Source organism: Vanellus vanellus (genome assembly GCF_965231255.1).
Source record: "Vanellus vanellus genome assembly, chromosome: 1".
Taxonomy (NCBI): Eukaryota; Metazoa; Chordata; class Aves; order Charadriiformes; family Charadriidae; genus Vanellus; species Vanellus vanellus.
Genome location: NC_138905.1, coordinates 30,624,716 through 30,642,839, shown reverse-complemented (window position 1 = coordinate 30,642,839; position 18,124 = coordinate 30,624,716). Strand labels below are relative to the sequence as shown.

The 18,124-nt window shown below is 36.2% G+C and overlaps 1 protein-coding gene across 1 annotated transcript in view; it reads right to left on the bottom strand.

Annotated features, from left to right (window-relative positions):
• Positions 1 to 18,124, bottom strand: part of DOCK4 (dedicator of cytokinesis 4) — a gene marked incomplete at its 5' end in the record, with an annotated part of 257,168 nt that overhangs the window by 142,016 nt on the left and 97,028 nt on the right. Inside the window, 4 exon segments of the mRNA XM_082489740.1 lie at positions 8,679 to 8,830; positions 10,443 to 10,527; positions 11,910 to 12,058; positions 16,818 to 16,914. Coding sequence (XP_082345866.1) covers positions 8,679 to 8,830; positions 10,443 to 10,527; positions 11,910 to 12,058; positions 16,818 to 16,914 — 483 coding nt within the window.

The following is an 18,124-nucleotide window of genomic DNA, read 5'->3' as shown; positions in this document are numbered from 1 at the left end:
GTCCTATCGCTTGTTGCTTGGGAGAAGAGATCGACACCCACCTCTCTACAACCTCCTTTCAAGTAGTTGTAAAGAGCGATGTCTTCCCTGACAGTACTGTGTTCTGTTCTGGGCTCCCCAGGACAAGACAGACATGAATATACTGGAAAGAGTCCAAGAAGGGCCATGAGGATCATTAAGGGACTGGAGGGATAGGCTGAGAGAGCTGGGACTGTTTAGCCTCGAGAAGAGAAGGCTCAGAGGGGGTCTTATTAATATATATAAACGCATAAAGGGAGGGTGAAAAGAGGACAGAGCCAGGCCCTTTTCAGTGGTGCCCAGTGACAGGACAAGAGCCAACGGGCACAAACTGAAGCGCAGGAGGGTCCCTCCATTTTGTGATTATGTGTAAGTACCACATAAAAGCAGCACAGACAGACAGTTGAGTCATTTGGGTCTTTACAGTAATATGGTTCTTTACACATTATTCTCCACCTTCCACCTCTGTGAGTTAATAACTGCCATACTACAACACTTTACCACTGTCTTTACTTACCCCGAAGTTCCAAATAACTATAATTAATGAACTCTTCCTCACAACAATATGCATCATATTCTTCATTAGCCAGAGGGCCATCCATAGAGGATTTTTCTCCTGTACTTTTTTAATAACTCCCGTAGCCTTGCACTGAGTACACACTCTACAGCCTCACAAACATATTCTCCATCTCCTTTGTGGTCTAGTGTTCAACATTGTTTAGAAGCAGCAAAGAATTTAACTATTCAAGTCTCCTGCATTTAGAGTGCTGGTGTCTGAAGCGCTGATCCTAAATAAACTAGATATTGAAACTCAAGTGTAACCCACTTATATGCTTTAAGCAATATTGAATCTTTGAGCTCTTGTTCAAGAGATGCCACAGGGATATCTTCTCAGTCTGTAAAGAAGAAAGATATCTCGGGTTCTCAATAGTAAGCCTTCTGGGTAATGGAAATGTATTATCAGCTTGATTCAAGAGGTATCCAAGTCCTTCCTTGCTATTGTTCTGACTTTTAACAACAGTCAGTTATGTAAACTTTATTCAGAGGGATGGTTAAAAGTTGGGTTCTTTGAGCTGTGCTACAACAGAGCAGATCTCAGTTTTGAAGATGCTGATGGAGTTTGCAAAAAAAAAAAACCCACACCTTTTAAACATTTTCTTACTATACCAAAATCCCTTAAGATTTTCATAGAATAAAGGGGGAGGGGAATATTTGTTTCTTAAAGAGAGAAAAAACCAACATTATGGCTTTTTTCTGAATAAATAAATAAATAAATAAATTAGAACACATGGTAGTAAATATTTTGACCAACAAAATATGGATTTCAGCTTTCAGCAAGTGATTTAACTGATTTAAAGTAATAGCAGAACCGAAAGAAGAAAGGCATAAAAAGATTAATGATGTATATGAATGTCACTAAAAAGGTGAGGATGAGAGTACAAAAAAGCAAGGGGAATTGTCTTATTCTTTGATATGGTCTGGAGTCTACACGATCATTGAACATATGATTAAAAGCTCACAAAATACAAAATGCAGTGCGCTTTCATGGGCCTTGAATAAACAGACTATTCCTCTTTGCACTGCTTAAGAATCTGTGCTCGTTTGAGGGCAACATGACAGTTACAAACAAGGTTGTTCAAGGTGATAGGAAAAGGAGGATTAGCATGCCAACTTATCTCTGCTCCTCACACAGATGGGGCCAGAGGCATCAATCATTTGTGATAAGACGTTCATATCATATTGACACAGACACAAAGTGTATATCAATGAAAGAAAATCTTACTGCACTCCATCCTTCTGAAGTGCAGCCTTAAAATTGTCCTATTAATAGCAGTGTTATTTGGAAAAAATTTAAACATTAAGGAAATGGTTTAGACACAGCTACACAAGAACTGCGTGTCGCATTGCCGATTTAAGAAAAATAATTTCTACAGCACTATGTTGGCATAACACAGAGGTACAAACTACATAAATGTAAAGGTCAGCAAAGCAACTGGGACTTTGGGCAGGAGATGGTGCAGCATTCTTATACGTACTCATCAATGCCAAGAACAGGGTCTGCAGTCTGAATTGAACATATGTGGGCAGCAGGCTTAATACCCTCCATTCTTGTTTTCATAGTACACTGCCCAGATGATGGTTGCTGGTGTCTTCAAAAATCTCTTAGAAAAACAGGCAAGATTTCTGCATAGCAATATGCTATAAACATAGATATGGTCTTAGAGCACCTACACTGGAAAGGGTAGGTATTTCAGAGGACATTGGGATATTTGATTTTTTGAACACAGCCATCTGGTAAATATTTTCTTTGGGGTTTTGGTTTTTGGGGGGTTGTTGTTTGTAACAGCAGAATGTTTTTGTGGCAAGAAATAAAGTCTCCGTGAATTATGCATATTGTCTGGAAAACAGCTAAGTTGTTACTTTGTCCCTTGCAACTTGTTAAACTGATTCTATTAAAAGCTGATAAGTGACATCTTGCCAGGACCTGATAAAAAAAAAAAAATCAATATATTTTTGCTTAAAGAATTGGTCTTCTTAGAGCTCCAGTGTAAATGGCCCTCTGGGTACATTAAGGTCATCGCTGTTGCAACAAACTGCAGGAACAGAGGTTCATTTGATTAACTCTTGTGCTGGTTAAAGAAGATATCCCCAAAGCGAACAATCATCACCACACTTTTCATTACTTTAAATCTTGATAATCTAAGCATCTTCATATTCCAGTTTTACAGAACAGAAGCTACTGATAATTTTTTAGGAATAGAAAACCTCAAAAATTTCACAAATCTCATAAATGACCACATACTGCAATAGATTTATAAAGCAGCTAATAAAAACCATCAGAAGACAGGATCATTGCATTCTGCTGAAATGTTGAAAACAAGCATCTTCATCTTTGGACCTCTAACAATGTCCTACCTTTTACCTAAAGTTAAAACCTAGTTGTTTTCTCGTAAGTGCATCTTCCATTAAATCAACTGCATTCAGGTGTCTATAATCCCTTTTAACTATGTCTATGTCTATAATCCCTTTTAAAATTGTTTTTGTAATGTGATTGTAATGGCTAAAAAAACCCAGCTAACTCCCAAAGTAAAAAACTACCTAAGTACAGCTGTGTTACTCCGTGTTTTACAGGATTTTCCCCCATTCAAACCATGATCCTCTAATATCCTTCTTACATACACTATTTTATATACATTATTTTATGATCTATACGTTCAGGCTAGTTTGAATCAGGTGTTCACTTTTGAAGAAAGTCCTCTGATTGTCTCCACATAACACATTTTGGTTCACAACCCAGAACAGTATTTCTTCTGCATAAATCTAAACGGGAACATATGCTCTTGCCACTCAGTCCACACACCCTCAAAGTTAGCCCAAAGTAAAATCCTTAAAATATTTACACATGATAACATTGGGTTCTCAGTGTGAACTGCAGCTCTACAAATCCAGTCCTACTGGCTGGCACTACTTGCTGAAGTAGACAGCAGTCTTAGGCTTTCAAACTGTTCATCTAGTTATAAAAAAATTAGATGATATAAAAACAAACCATCAAAGCTCAGTAGTAAATCGATAAGTCCTTCTGATTTTCCTTTATTCAAGCATTTGTTGAGCAGGCCAGATTCAAGGAACAGATTTTATAAAACATTTCTTAACAACGCTAATTAACTACCGTCTGGACTCTCACTAGATCTAGAGAGTATGTTTAAGATAATACACTTTATAAACAGACTAAGATGTTGTACAACCCTAAGTAGCCAGTGAAAGCTCAGCAGTGGGCAGGAAATCAGGACTGAACTGAAAGATGAAAAAAGCGTTGAGAGAAGATGCGATCATGGACCTCTTTAAATTTTCCAAATACAGTAACAACACTACTCTACAACTGTGCATGCTAAAAATGTTGCCTGCATATTAGGATTCCAATAGTGTAATTAGTTGTACAAATTAAAGTGTCATCAAGATAGCTTTTTACTTTCTTAAGGAACAAAATACTGAACGATACACAAACAGGGCTTGTGGCCTTAACAGAAATAAAAGAGGAAGAGGAATGCAAGGTTAGAAGACATAATAGCGCATATAACAAAGAATTTTCCTGGGACAAGCCATATGGCTGCACCATGTTAAAGCAGTGCCATTCACACACTTATCCCATCCCACTCAGGGGCTGTTACTGTTCTAAGAAAGAAAACTGCAAAGCAGAAAGAAGGGAAGGCAAATGGAACAAGATACAGGAACACACAAGGGAAAATTCGAGGAATCATCAGGGACTGACTTCAGCTGTTTACTGTTAATTTAGGATATAGCAAAAAATATTCCTAGCAGCTAGTTTAGCTTGAAAATATGGATATATACATATGCATACACAGTCAAGTGAAATTAGTATGTACCAATTAAGTAGAAAATTAATGACTTGCAACTGTAGTCTTAATGCATCAAGGGCATAAGCATGTCATCACTCAGATTTAAATACTTGACTATCAAGAGTAACCTTCTACAGTTTTCTTTCTTCCATACAGGAAGCAGAATATGTATGTCCAAAAGAAGCCTTTTAAAGTGTGAAGACACACATTGGACAATTATATCAATATAGAAACAGTCAGCAAAGTAATATACATTATTACTGTTATTAACAACAATAATAAAGTCATAAATAAATCTGTATTTTATTATTACATAACACAACAGAACTGATGTGGACACCAACACAATTAGAAAAAGTTATTTTTAACAGCCATTTCCAGCAACAAAAAGTGCCTGGCGAAAAGTATAGTCCCATACTGTCACAAACAAATGGCAAGTGAGAACAAAAGAACATTTCTCTCTAGCTTACTAAATCTGACAGAAAACATCCCTGTTGCCCAAAATGGGTGCTGATCGCACCAGGTTAGGTGCAAGTGATACATAACAGCTGCTACCAATCTAGAGAAATCTTTAGCTAGGAAGTCTGAAGATCAAACAGAACCCCAAGCTGATTTTTGTGTCACTATCTGACATCAGATTTCTTCTCTGGGCAAGTGACTAATTCATTTTCACGTCATGGATTCTCACCTCTCACCTAAAATATGTATTATTATCTAATTTTTAGTACACATTGGGAGAATTATGAGCATTTATCCATGCTCCTAAATTGAAAAATTATTTAATTGAGAATAATGTAGTTATAAATTTACCTAATTTTCCTTTTATTCAAAACACTAAAGGAATACTAAGACACATTATAAAAGCCACGACAATGGTTTAATGGTTTTATGGCTTTAAATTTCCATCTTTTAGTTATTTTAAAAGGTGCTATCCTAGAAATGCACTGGTAGGTCACACAATGAGAACACCAATTTACACTTTATATTAGAATAATATTCCTTAAACATGTACATTGCCTACCACAACATAATAACAAGAGACACACATCCCATGCTTGCTTTATTAACGATTAATTTCAATATATACTGAAGCAACAGTACTGAATTTGTAAATACATATATCACTTATTTTTGATCCATATACTCTAAATCCTTTGCAAGTATTTTAAGAGCAAATTCAAAGTGCTTTTCCTAATGGATTCCACTCTCAGGTGCTAATGTCAAGAAGTCAGATAATTGATATTGAGTATCTATATCCTTTATGAATTCAGCATTCTGAACTTCGAAGGCTCAAGTTTTACTGAGATCTAAAGTAGTGAAATAGAAAACAGAAAAGAAATAGGATGGATTCAGCTCAAAATTACTTCCAGGTATGCTGAGCAGCTCTTTAATCAATACAGTCTATGGATTCTAAGGAGCTAGCCAACATGCCCTGAAGAAGATGCAAACATTTCATCAGCTGAATCGCTTTCTAGTTTTCAATGAATATAACTAAATCTCTGTAGACTGTAATAGGAGCCTAGAGGTGCAATTCACACAAAGATCTTAAGTTTAGATGTCTTTGGAGCTGGATTCCAACCCTAAAGTCCATTTATTCATCAGGAAACCTAAAATTACCCAGAAAAGAAATGCTAAGCATTTCTTAATCTTGGCGTATTACTCGTGACTACAGAAAGATACCTCCATCTACTCAGATTCCAGAGTCTTATGGCATGTTCCCCCTGCCCTGAAGATATACTTGCACGCTCTTTCAGAACCAAATCCTTCCTAATGAAGCACAACTAATCAAAGAAAGAAAAGGTGACGGAGAGGACCAAATGCTCAATTTAAATATAAAGCATGCAGTGACCGCTTTGGATTTTTATTTTTTTTTTGGTCTACTGGACCACAAGACAATGGCTTAGCAAACCGCCAGACAAATGACACAGCTAGGTCGTGACAGACCTTAAAGTGTTGCCACACACAGCTTTTGACCTGCACTTTCATCAGAAATGAGCAGAAGAGTCTGAGTATCCAGGCTCCACAACGCTGTTGTTGCCAGTAGGCTTCGGCATCATGGCAGGGTGTGAACTGCTGTAGCTGAGGAGCACAGACATTGTCTCCTCTTATATGTCATCTTTCTGAGGGAAGCTGTTCTTTCATGTATGCACCAGCCAGGGCCTAAAGACCACTGAAATATCCCACCCATTGGTAGTGAATAAAATTTATACATCATACTGTACTGATGTGCACCAAGACCACCTAGCTTTGGTTTAACTCTGTGATAACCTGGTTATGTCACTTCCAGGTCTCGTTCAGGAAAACCATCTAAACCTCCAGCTTGGAGACCTCTGTATTCCACAGGTCATTCTGTGATACAGATATACCCTGGATTTAATTTGTTCCTGTGAAAACTCTCTTGGTTTCAGCTTTTTCAACACGTTGAGAGGTTTCTACTTGTTTCTTGTGAGGGTTTTTTGTTGTGGTTTTTTTTTTTTTTTTGGGGGGGTGGTGGTGGTGGTGATTGTTTTGCAGATGGTTGTAAAACACCTTCACAAAGTTCATCTTGTCATTCCCCCCATGCCCTAGAAGGCAGTTTGGATTCATGGCAACACGCTTCTTCAAGGTTTGCCAGGAACGGGAGGAGGAAGTTTACACATAATAAAGCAGCCGCAAACAGACACTGGAGTCAGCAATCAATAACTAAAGGTCAGATCACAGCAAGCATGTGACAAACAGCTCTAGAATTTGTGCTTTCATGTGAACATGAAATCCAATCCATTTGCTTTCATACCACCACTACAGCCATAACCTTGTTTTCACCAATCCATAACACCCAAATTGTTTTCTGTCAAGGTCTGAAGCTCTCTCCTAAATCTATCACCTGCTGTGCCATTCACTGGAGTGAACACAAAAGATGTGCCCTGATGCATGTTTAATTCTCAGAAATGACAGTAAACTGTGTTTTGGTGACTAATGTCCATAGTGCAGGCCAGAATTAAGTGTTGGTATTTAGCATATATAATACTGTAACAATATTTGCTTGTATATGATTTCATTACCAATAAAAATCAATTTACTCAGTATAATCTTCCTTCAAAGCACTGGTTAGTTATCTTGGCCAACTACAAAGCACAGACATAATTTTGTCAAATTCAGCCCAAATTCCACATGGCTACTTAAATTCCTATTGCCATATTTAAAACAATAACTAGTACACAGACACAGCTTTGTACCCATTTTGCGTAACATTTTTTACCCTATTAACAGGCTTAGGGCAGTAGCTTATATTTCTTTTTGTGTATTTGTGAGCTGTCTTATTTAAAGCGTTTATTGTTTTGAAGACTATTTTTCATTTCTCTAGTGGCCAGTCGTAAAGCACGTGATGTTTGTTGCCTCCAGAAGAAGTTCTTTCTATGGTGAGGAGAGCAGAGAAGAATACAGTGGGCAAAAACCGGCAGCAAATTATGAACAGGAGCCTTCTGACCTATTGCCCACTGCACAATCATTTAGTGGTTCAACCTTCCTTCAAACAGAACTTATAAGGCTCTCGCAATAACTCTGTTCCCCTCCTGTGCTTGTATTTATTAAGTGCATTGTGGTTCCGCTACTGTTCATTCCCACTGTCTCTCTCTTGGCCAGAAATGTGCCGGGAGTAGAAATAACTACTGAATATTTAAAAATTAAAAGCTTATCAGGGCTCTCACAGAATTTAAGCTCTAGGACAAATAGAAAAAGAATGAATCCAGGATCACCTCCTAGATGAAAGAAGAGACCAAACAAACCCTAAAAGCATGTGAGATTGGGTTTGACTGTTTCACTGAAGAACAGCACTTCCTCATTGAAATACAGGCTCCTTTTATAAAAAAGGCTCTTAATTCACTGACTAAGGGCAGCCCTCCAGTCTCATGTACCTAGGAGAATTCATCTCATAAATATTACAGAGCAAGCAACAGTTCTAAGTTTTGAATGTGCACTGATTAGGAGAGAGGCAAATAGAGATACTGAAAAATGACCTTTAGGTCACAGAACGAATATTCACTCTGTATGCATACGTGCATATATGTTCCTACACAAACAAAACCAACAGAAAACTGAAATAGGTAAACAAGACCGAGAAATATACATTATTTAAAACTAAAATGATACTACAAACTATTAAGTATAGAAACTGAATTTCAAAAGGAAGCAAAAAATTATACTGAATCAAGATCATCTTCTACATGTTTCTAAATGTGAAATTTGCTACCTGGATCAAAATATACAGCGCATATTGACAAAACTTATGTAAAATCAGTATTCAAGTGAAAAATCATGTGGTACCTGATGGGACGATTTTCTTTACTATCAAAGAGTGAGAAGATTACTTCCAGTTCCTCTCCCAGATTGGAGCACATTAGACTCTTCATCTGAACAAAAAGATGGTGGCTGCTGGCTGGTACTGGTGTGTCTTTTTTTCGATGACGATGCTCCATCTAAAAATACCACAAACAACACAGCAGCCAGTTTGAATTAATGGTAAAAATCTCAAAACAAAAAGAGGTAAAAAATGTGATACTGAACTACTTTGTTAATCACAGTTTTCAAATTTTTAATTTAATATTAAGTTGTAATAGTTTGGGGTTTTTTTTATTTTTATTTTGTATCTGAGAAGAACACAAAGAAGTGACTTTTCCAGTGTTGCACTGCATCATCATTATCTCTAGGAGAAAAACAGTAACCTCTAGAAATTTAACTTTTTTTCTACTCAGAAAATTCTAAGCTACTTTAAAGCTTTGTGCTGTGACAATACAGTATTTCATAGCTGGTTTAAATACTTAATGATCTTATAATCTAGTGTGCAAACGTACAAAATGCTTTTACAGAAGACTAAATATCAGCATTTTAAAATGGGAAAAAATCATGTCCAGAATCTTTGGCAGACTGCTATATAGAAGCTACTAAATTCTCTTGATTTGACTGCACAGTTTATACCTTCACCATTTTAATCACCTATTATGGGTAGGACAATATTAAGGTGTACTATTTCTCCTACACTGTACCAAAAATAGTTTTAAACAGCAATCTTTCTAAGCTACTTAGCCTTCAAACTGAGGTTATCTAGGGATTTTTTTTTTCCCCCTCTATATTTTTGAAAGTGCACTCCAGGTGTTCCATCATTAGTTTTCTGGGTTATTCTTCTTCTGTATGTTTCTCTTATGATTAATGGTTCCTCGCAGTATTTCATCTAGTGCTTCAACAGGATTCCACAAGATTACATATGACCTTGAAACTGCCCAAAGGTATACTGATTCTAGCATGAAGAAATTACTATTAGGCTTGATGTTACAAGTTATCAACATAAGTAGTTAAAAATTATAAAAAATATATTACAATTTCAGCTCCACAGCAAATTGTGGCAATTATATTTTTGCTTTATTCTATATTTAAATACATAAGTTAACATAAATAAAATTAGGTTAAACAAAAGCTTACTCTTAAGCAAGTAAGGCTCAGAACTGTGTATCTGTAACAGCTGCAGCACTTAAATTTAAGCCAAAGCCCACATAAATGAACTGGCAAGTTTTCTTAAACCTCACTGGAGATTAACTTGGAATAAGAAATATCAGTGCTGGCTTTAGTAAATCAGGATGGGCTTTCAATACCAAAAGGAGAGCTTTTCTATGCAGCTGAACTGCTAGTTACATTAATATATTAGAAAAGACCAATAGCCCAGTATGATTAATTATGGCAATACTTGTACCATGAGTATATCTAATGAAAAAGGGTCTTATAAGATTTTATTGATTATTAAAATCATGTTAACAGCCACAATTTTAATGATATATCAGTAAACAAAACTTTTTACAAATAACATGTAAAACGAGCATGTGTGCACACACAAATTTGGTATCAAATCAAAGCATCTCATACAGATGTAGAGATGACATAACTGTTCAAAAGAAAACTTCTTTCCTCATAGTAAAACTCATGTAATCAAATACCAGTTTCTTTGATCAAAAAAAGTACTTCTGGTTAAGTAGGACAAAGCTGCCATCAAATATCACTATGCAATTTCATAGCAAAAGTACTATTACATTCACATACCAGCCTGTACAGCTCTGTAATGCTGATCTCTTCAGGATCCACCATAGCATATTCTTTTCTTGGAACTAAGTCAAGTCCTAGTTGTCTGTATGACAAATGGAATAACAGTAAGTAGTTTCTACATACAAAGGAAATAAATTAATGCATTGCTTCTATTTACGTTTAACAGAAGCATTCCAACAAACAATGTCGATGTTAATTGGTACTCTACAGCTGGTTTTGGTTTTGTCTTAATGTATTTCGGGTGTATTCACCATTCACAGATGATTGCTCCCCTTTCTTCACTTTGTAACACTAATGGAATATGGTTTTCCACAATTTTTAAATCTGTTTCACATAGTGGACAATGTACAATAGATATTGTCCTTTGTACTACTATGGACATTGTACAATGTGACTTGCACTAGTGTTGTCAATTTGAATGACAACGGGGGAAAAGAAGATAAAAAGAAAATCCATCAAATGCCAAAACATCAGCTTATTTTTAATTTGGACTGGATGGCACCAAAGCTGCTTGGCTGTATCCCCTGAACAAAATACGAAATGAACTTGAATCAAGAGTAATAAAACTTATTTTCAGCACAGCAACAAGCAATAAATGTTAAGAACACATATGAGGAAGTCACACTGAATTTAGAAGAATCTGAAAAATTAGAAATTTTTTTAAAAATATGTTTTTTAGGAGTAGGAACTGACCACTTCAGAAACCATCACAATTTCGTTCGGTTAGCACAAAATTCTAAGTAGACAGTTAATCATACACAGTTAAGTACAGTTCTTCCTCTATGTTAGGTATTTAGGCTTTCAGATAGCAGTAGTTGCAGAAAACCCTGAAATTAAGTTAATTCTACTATTGGATATTGCTGCATTTAGTCAGGATTTAACTGAATAAATATAGGCTAAAGAAAAGACTTTGGAAACAGCATAAAAACACCAAGAGGTTTTTTAAACTTTTTCTTGTTTGTTTGTTTGTTTTTTTAAAGTATGATAATACAATTTGCATCAGCTCTTATTAGTTATTCGATAAAAGAAAGATGCAGAGCATAGTAGGGAAACATATGTTAAAGATGGTCAAGTAGGAACTGAATTGTGTGACACAAGTCAAAAAGGAAGCAATGTCAGCCCATACAGTTTCAGTTAAGACAACAGAGCTATGCTAACTGCATCACATAGGAATCTGTCTGGGTGAGTTTTAAAAAGACGTGAAAACACAGTGCAGCTATTCCAATGCAATTCTCTTGTAGACAGTAACACTACTATGTAAAACAAACCGAGAGAAAAAAGCAAAATAAAAGATATTTTTCACTCAAAGCATAGTGGACAGAAAAATAACGAAGGAGAAAAGTCCTTGAAAAAAGGTAACACCTGTAAGAAATTTGTTCCTTACTGCAACATTCTACAAGGATCCTAAAGTTGTGGCATTATAATCCGATTACACTATTTGCATTTATTATTATATTTACTCACTCATTGCCCCAGTCCAGACGAGCAGTGATGTGTCGCTTGACATCCTTCATTCGATCATGGGTGAGGTGGCCGACAAGGACCTGCCTTCGCAGGTCTAGGATTTCATTCATTATGTGCCACAGTCGGTGAAAGAGATCCCCCTCATTCCTCTGTGAGATAAAAATGTAAGTGCCTCTACATCAACTGCATAAGCTGAGAATCCTAATAAATACAGATATGGTGGGGAAATCAAGAAAACTCATTCCTTATTCCCCTACTTAGGCATGATCTTTTTTCTCCCCATCATACTGTGACCATTTTACCTGCATGCATGTGTATGCGTGTGCATATAAAAACATTTCAGAGCTTACCACAGAATCTGTCTTTGCACCCCGCTCCAAAATTTCACTCCAACTCCTTATGCCTCATGTTAACACAGTGTAATTTATGTGATAGATATGACAAAAATTTAATAAAAAATTGTTTCATGCCATAGCACTGCTTTATTCCAAGAACATGTTCATTCTGTGCTGCTGTCCCATCCAAACTGAATATGTGATCATCTAATTCAAGACTATTTGAACTCGTACACATAAGAGATCTAAAGGCAACAGCTCCCAGAATTCAAACTCTGAACCATAGACTGTTAATGTTCTTTTGTGGATATAACTGTACACTCTACCCTAACCATAAATAAATAGTATCACGTAGACAGAATCTTGTCCAGACAGTTTTTCTTCATCTAACTGTGAAGTGGGAGAAATTATGTGAATATAATTGCTTTTTAAACCACATCCTCCTACTCTAATTATATACCAGTTAAGGACATAAACTATTTCCCATAACAGTTTCCTCCCAAACAGAAGTCCTTTTAACTCTTCCTTCACCAATTTTAAGTGGTTTTACTTGATACAGTTTTTCTGAGAAACTTTAGCTAGAGGAAATTATTGCAATCTCCATTTAAGTGATGCATCACACAAAGTTGAAAAACATTCCTATTCAGGTTTGTTCTGCTAATTCTTGCCAAAAACCCTAAGCCCATTTCCCTCTTCCTTCTTCCTACGAACAAATGGCATAAAACCAAAGTTCAGCTACTTCTCCTGCGTAACTGCTGTGAAAAACTAAAATTCACTTACAAGCATCATTACTCTCCATCAATAACTTTTGTATTCCAAGGGCTCTGACAAACTGCAGTTTGATAAATCTACTCTTTCTATTTCATATTCATTCACTTCATAAGCTCACTAAAATGGGCATTAATTTATTGTTTGTCTTGGCTTTCTGTCTGAAAAAAAAGAAAGCCAGTGTATTTTAAACATGCAGGAACAAGGGCATTGAAGAAAAAAGTTGACAAAATGAAGCAACTTCAGTAAGAACAATAGGAATATATGAACTTTATAAGCAAAAGAAAACAAAAAAAAGGTCATACTAATAGCTTTTGAATTAGGAGCAAGAGACAAAAAAGACTTTATAGGAACGTTATAGAGAAGTAGGCTGACAGTATGTTTTCACAGTTTTACATCAGACACTAGTGTATAGATTTCATTTCTATAGTTAAAAAAAAATGAATTTGATTCAAACACTAATTCAAGTGCATCTTTGTTTTCGCTAACTGATGATAAGCTCTACTGAAGTAAATTATTCATATGAATACAGGAGACATGCTAATGTTTAACAACACTATTAAGCTCAAATTAACATTTTCAGGTATCCTTCTTTTTCCAAAGCTCTAGAATTTGTCTATGAGTTGCTTGTACCTCAAAGTGTTGAGTGGATCCACAAACAATTGTGCTTGCTTTACAGATTTATGTCTGTACGCCAAAGAATCATATTTTCGCTTCTCCTGTTCCAGGAGAAGCCCGTGTACTAATGTACTTGCTAACATACACAAAGCAACCACACTTAGATATGCTTCAGACATTTGAGAAAACTACTTCCCATTATAATCTGGAGAAATTTCAAACAAGCTTTCTTTGAAGAAACAGTTTCTTGTTTCTCCAGAAACAGTTCATACTGCTTAATTACTACTTCCCTGTCGTGTTTAAAATGATACTGCATTACTTAGAATCCAACAGAAAGACAGACTTGATTTTGTAGGTTCTTGTATAAAAACTTTCACTAAGCAAATTAGCAACTGCCCCAATTGCAGGTTTCAGAAAGGTCATGTGGTTTGGAACAGTCTCTCTGAACACCATCCATACAATCATCTCAAAAAGGCATCAGACTGGCTACTTTTGTACCATCCTGACTTGTAGATCATATGATCTTCTTATCAACTCAGCATTGAGTTAAGATGAAGGACCGGATACTATGCAGTGAATAGGTTTTGGTTACGTTTGATGTGTGCACATGTTGTCAAGTCCGAACCATGGTTTGGTTTTAATGTAGTAGATTAGAAGATCAAATGTTAAAAATGGAAGACAATCATGATACAAATCACAATTTCAAACTAAAATATTTCAGTTAAACCTTTAAAGACATAACTCTACAGTCAAGGGAAAGTAAAAAAAAATAATCAGTTAACAGAGGAAATAGAAGTAGGCGTGGAAAAAGGAAATTCTAGCAATTATTATGGCTTAGATTATGATGTGCAAAAAAAATGTTAAAAGATGCAGAACAGTCAATGAAGGCTGCACTTCAGTCAGAATAGAGAGAGATACTGAACAGATTGCTTTCTGTGTGTTGTAAGCACACTGAAACAGAACAATTTCTACCAATGGTGGTAGCCAATTAAGAGAAGGAAAGGTAGGATTTCTTACAGTTAAAAGGTAAGTGACTGGTCCGAAACCTCTCCAAAGAATGGGAGGCTAAAGCAGGTTCATAGGAGACATGGCAGTGAAAAGCAGTTTAGGTAGCTTGTATCCAAGATCCTATTGATACTGTACAACATTTACATAAATAAGGTAGAATATTCCCACATCTGTATGATTTATATAATGGAGTAAGAGCTGCTTAAATGACTGGTGACTCAAAACAAGACTACAAATAGGAAACCATCAGACGGCTGAGTCTGGAGGAGTTTTCTCTATGCAAAATTATTTACCTACCCTAATTAAAAAAAAGAAATACCCACAAAAAATTTTATTGATATAATCTTTGTTCAGCTGAAGTTTTCAAAGGAGTTAATTACAGAATTGAAGAGGCCACATTTAGAGAGTGAGCACAATAGAGTGCTGGAGTGATAAATGGAAATTATAGAAATAATACAAACCATGGGTATTCTTTGAGAAAGAAAGAATAGTTGCTTATTGTTACTTTGCGTTTGGTGCTCAACAACTGCTACTGGAATACTACATCCAGTTCTTAGTCCAGAAATGCAACAGAAAATACAACATAAGTTCAGAAAACAGGAATGGTTAAAGCTAAAAAACATGATTTAAAGTTAAATTTGAGAAGATAAGTCTACTAAGATAGTTAAACAGAAAGCTAAGACTGTAAGTATCTATTAAAGTGAAACAATTTCATAGAGCAGCATTCTGGAGGGAGTTGAAATAGAATTATGTCCTGGTTTCAGCTGGAAGAGTTAATTTTCTTCTTAGTAGCTGGTATAGTGCTGTGTCTTGGGTTTAGGATGAGAATAATGCTGATACACTGATCTTAGTTGTTGCCAAGCAGTGTCTACACTAAGTCCAGGACTTTTCAGCTTCTCACGCTGTCCTGGCCAGCGAGGAGGCTGGGGGAGGGACGGGGGGGGGGGACATGAAGGCACAAGAAGCTGGGAGGGGACACAGCCAGGACAGCTGACCCAAACTGGCCAAAGGAATATACCATACCACATGATGTCATGCTCAGTACATAAACTAGGAGGAAAGCTGGCCGGGGGCTGCTGCCTGGGAAATGGCCGGGCATCAGTCAGCAGGTGGTGAGAAACTACATTGTGCATCACTGGTTTTGTATTTTCTACTACTACTACTATTATTATTTTCCCCTCGTTTTCTGTCCTATTAAACTGTCTTTATCTCAACCCACAAATTTTACTTTTTTTTTTTTTCTAATTCTCTCCCCCATCCCACTGGGGGCGGGAGGAGTGAGAATGGCTGTGGTGTTTAGCTGTCTGCTGGGAAAAACAACAAATTGCTACGACTGGTATGAATGAAATATGAAAATGTACACATAAATACAAGAAGAAATGACCAAGCAAGGAAAGGTAGGGGCTAATAGCCATAGAACACCATAAGTGTGATTTCATTCAAACAAGGAGGGAAACAACCTGACCTGAAGATGTCAGAGAGAGGGAGAAAAAGACCAGAGCCACAAAATGGGCAGATAAGGAAAACAAGAGAGCTGTGAAACATGGGACTTTTACTTAAGACTTATGAAGTGTGAGATAAGAAAGAAGTTCAAAACCAGAATCCAATTCTTTAATGTGTGGTAGGTAAATGCAAAATCAGTTCACTATTGCCAATAAAGAAACACTCCCCAGACTCCCTCAACAATGAGGACTCAACAGCTGGCATCTTTTCATCTCTGTCACACACAAGAGATCCTGGTCAAAAAACATGTACACATCTCAGCACTTGTGAGTGTGTGGATGTGAGAGGAAATAAAAATCTATGAGAAAATGAGTATAAAGCAAATCAATTGTCTGAGAGATTTTCAATAAAATACTATATTTCTGTATTTCAATAAAATACCAATATTGTTTGTTACACTTATTTCCAGTTTAGCAGGCAAAGGAATCCTTAGATCTAATGGCTACACGATGAAGCTGGATAAGATTCAACCAATAAGTTTCTAAAGTTTAGCAGCAGCAGTAGTGAATGGTTGCAACAAATTAAGAGATGTATTTAGTCCATAATTTGAACAGTTAAACCCCAAACGGTATGTTTTTTTTCTGAAATACATACTTAAACTAAACTATAGCACCTAAACAACACTGTGTGTTTTGAGTTGACATTAAATTAAAGCAACACTATTCAGGGTACTTGCCACATAGAGTTGTTTCCACATTGTTCCCCAGTCTCTTAAAGTCGATGTCATTTCTGTAATAACAGAATCTTCTGTTGGAATAACCATTTCAAATTGTCTGTAACATGCAGAAGAACACATGATATTACACAAGCATTACAAATCCCATTACAGTTACTAATATAAAACTTCCTCTTGCCAACAATTATATCTATCAACCTATATGGGTGCTCCTTCAGCCTGTGACACTTTTTATTTGTATATTTAATTTAACGCCCACAGAAAAGTCTTGGGTGAAAATAATTTAAGCCCAATGGAAAGACTTGGTCCTAGAGAAGTCAAGGTGAGTTTTTAACTATGCATGTCAAAAACTGCTTTCATAGCAGAGTAATTCCCAGTTTTCAAATGGATCTTGCTTTAGCTTAGACTCTAAACCAGTGATTATTAACACTCTTTTTTACATCTCTGTTTATAGAAATAAGACAGAAAATGTCATTCCTTCAACTGAAAGAAGATATAAAATAATCAAAAGAAAACTAGCACAGTGTGAGTGAGTTCTTGCCTATTTGATGCTGATGAAGAAAAAGCTGAGTTGGCTTGGTCAACACCAAACTCTCTCCCACACCATCACTTTACACAACATCATTACTGCCACTTAATTCTCACAGTGCATTTCAATCATTTGCATTCATGTCTAGATTACTTTTCTCATGTTATCATTTCTCTCTTATCAAGTTAACATAACGATGTGACAGCCCCTGGCTGTCATGTGTTGTAGGGCACACGGACTGGATGGGAAACAGAAAAATGAAGAAAAAAGAGGCAACAAAGATTGAACTCCCTGCAAGTACTGCCATGGTGTCTGCTAACAAAAATTATTCCCTCTTTAAGCTTTGTTTTATTGTGATGGTTTACAACAATTTTATTTCACTGAACCTTCAGTTTTATCTACAAGCATTTTGAAAGGAGAAAGGACCCTAGGGCATGATAAAGCACACGTGCCTTGAACTTCATAGTAAATATACAGACTGTTTAATAGTAATGTGGAGCCATTTTCACCTGTGGGAATGAGATTTATTTTTTTTTTTAGTATGATTGCAGTCTTCATGATTATTTTTGCCCATCATGAAACATGGACCTTCTGCTCACTCATTCATGCTCCCAAAATAAACGTCACTTATACCTGATGCTTAGGCCTCCATCTATTATGATGAGAAACATCTTTACCTAAACAGGTTTCAAACTGTTATGTATCAGGTCTATTAATACATCTAAATATATGATACAATGTGAATGCTCCCAAATTAAGTAAAACTTTGGAAAAAAAC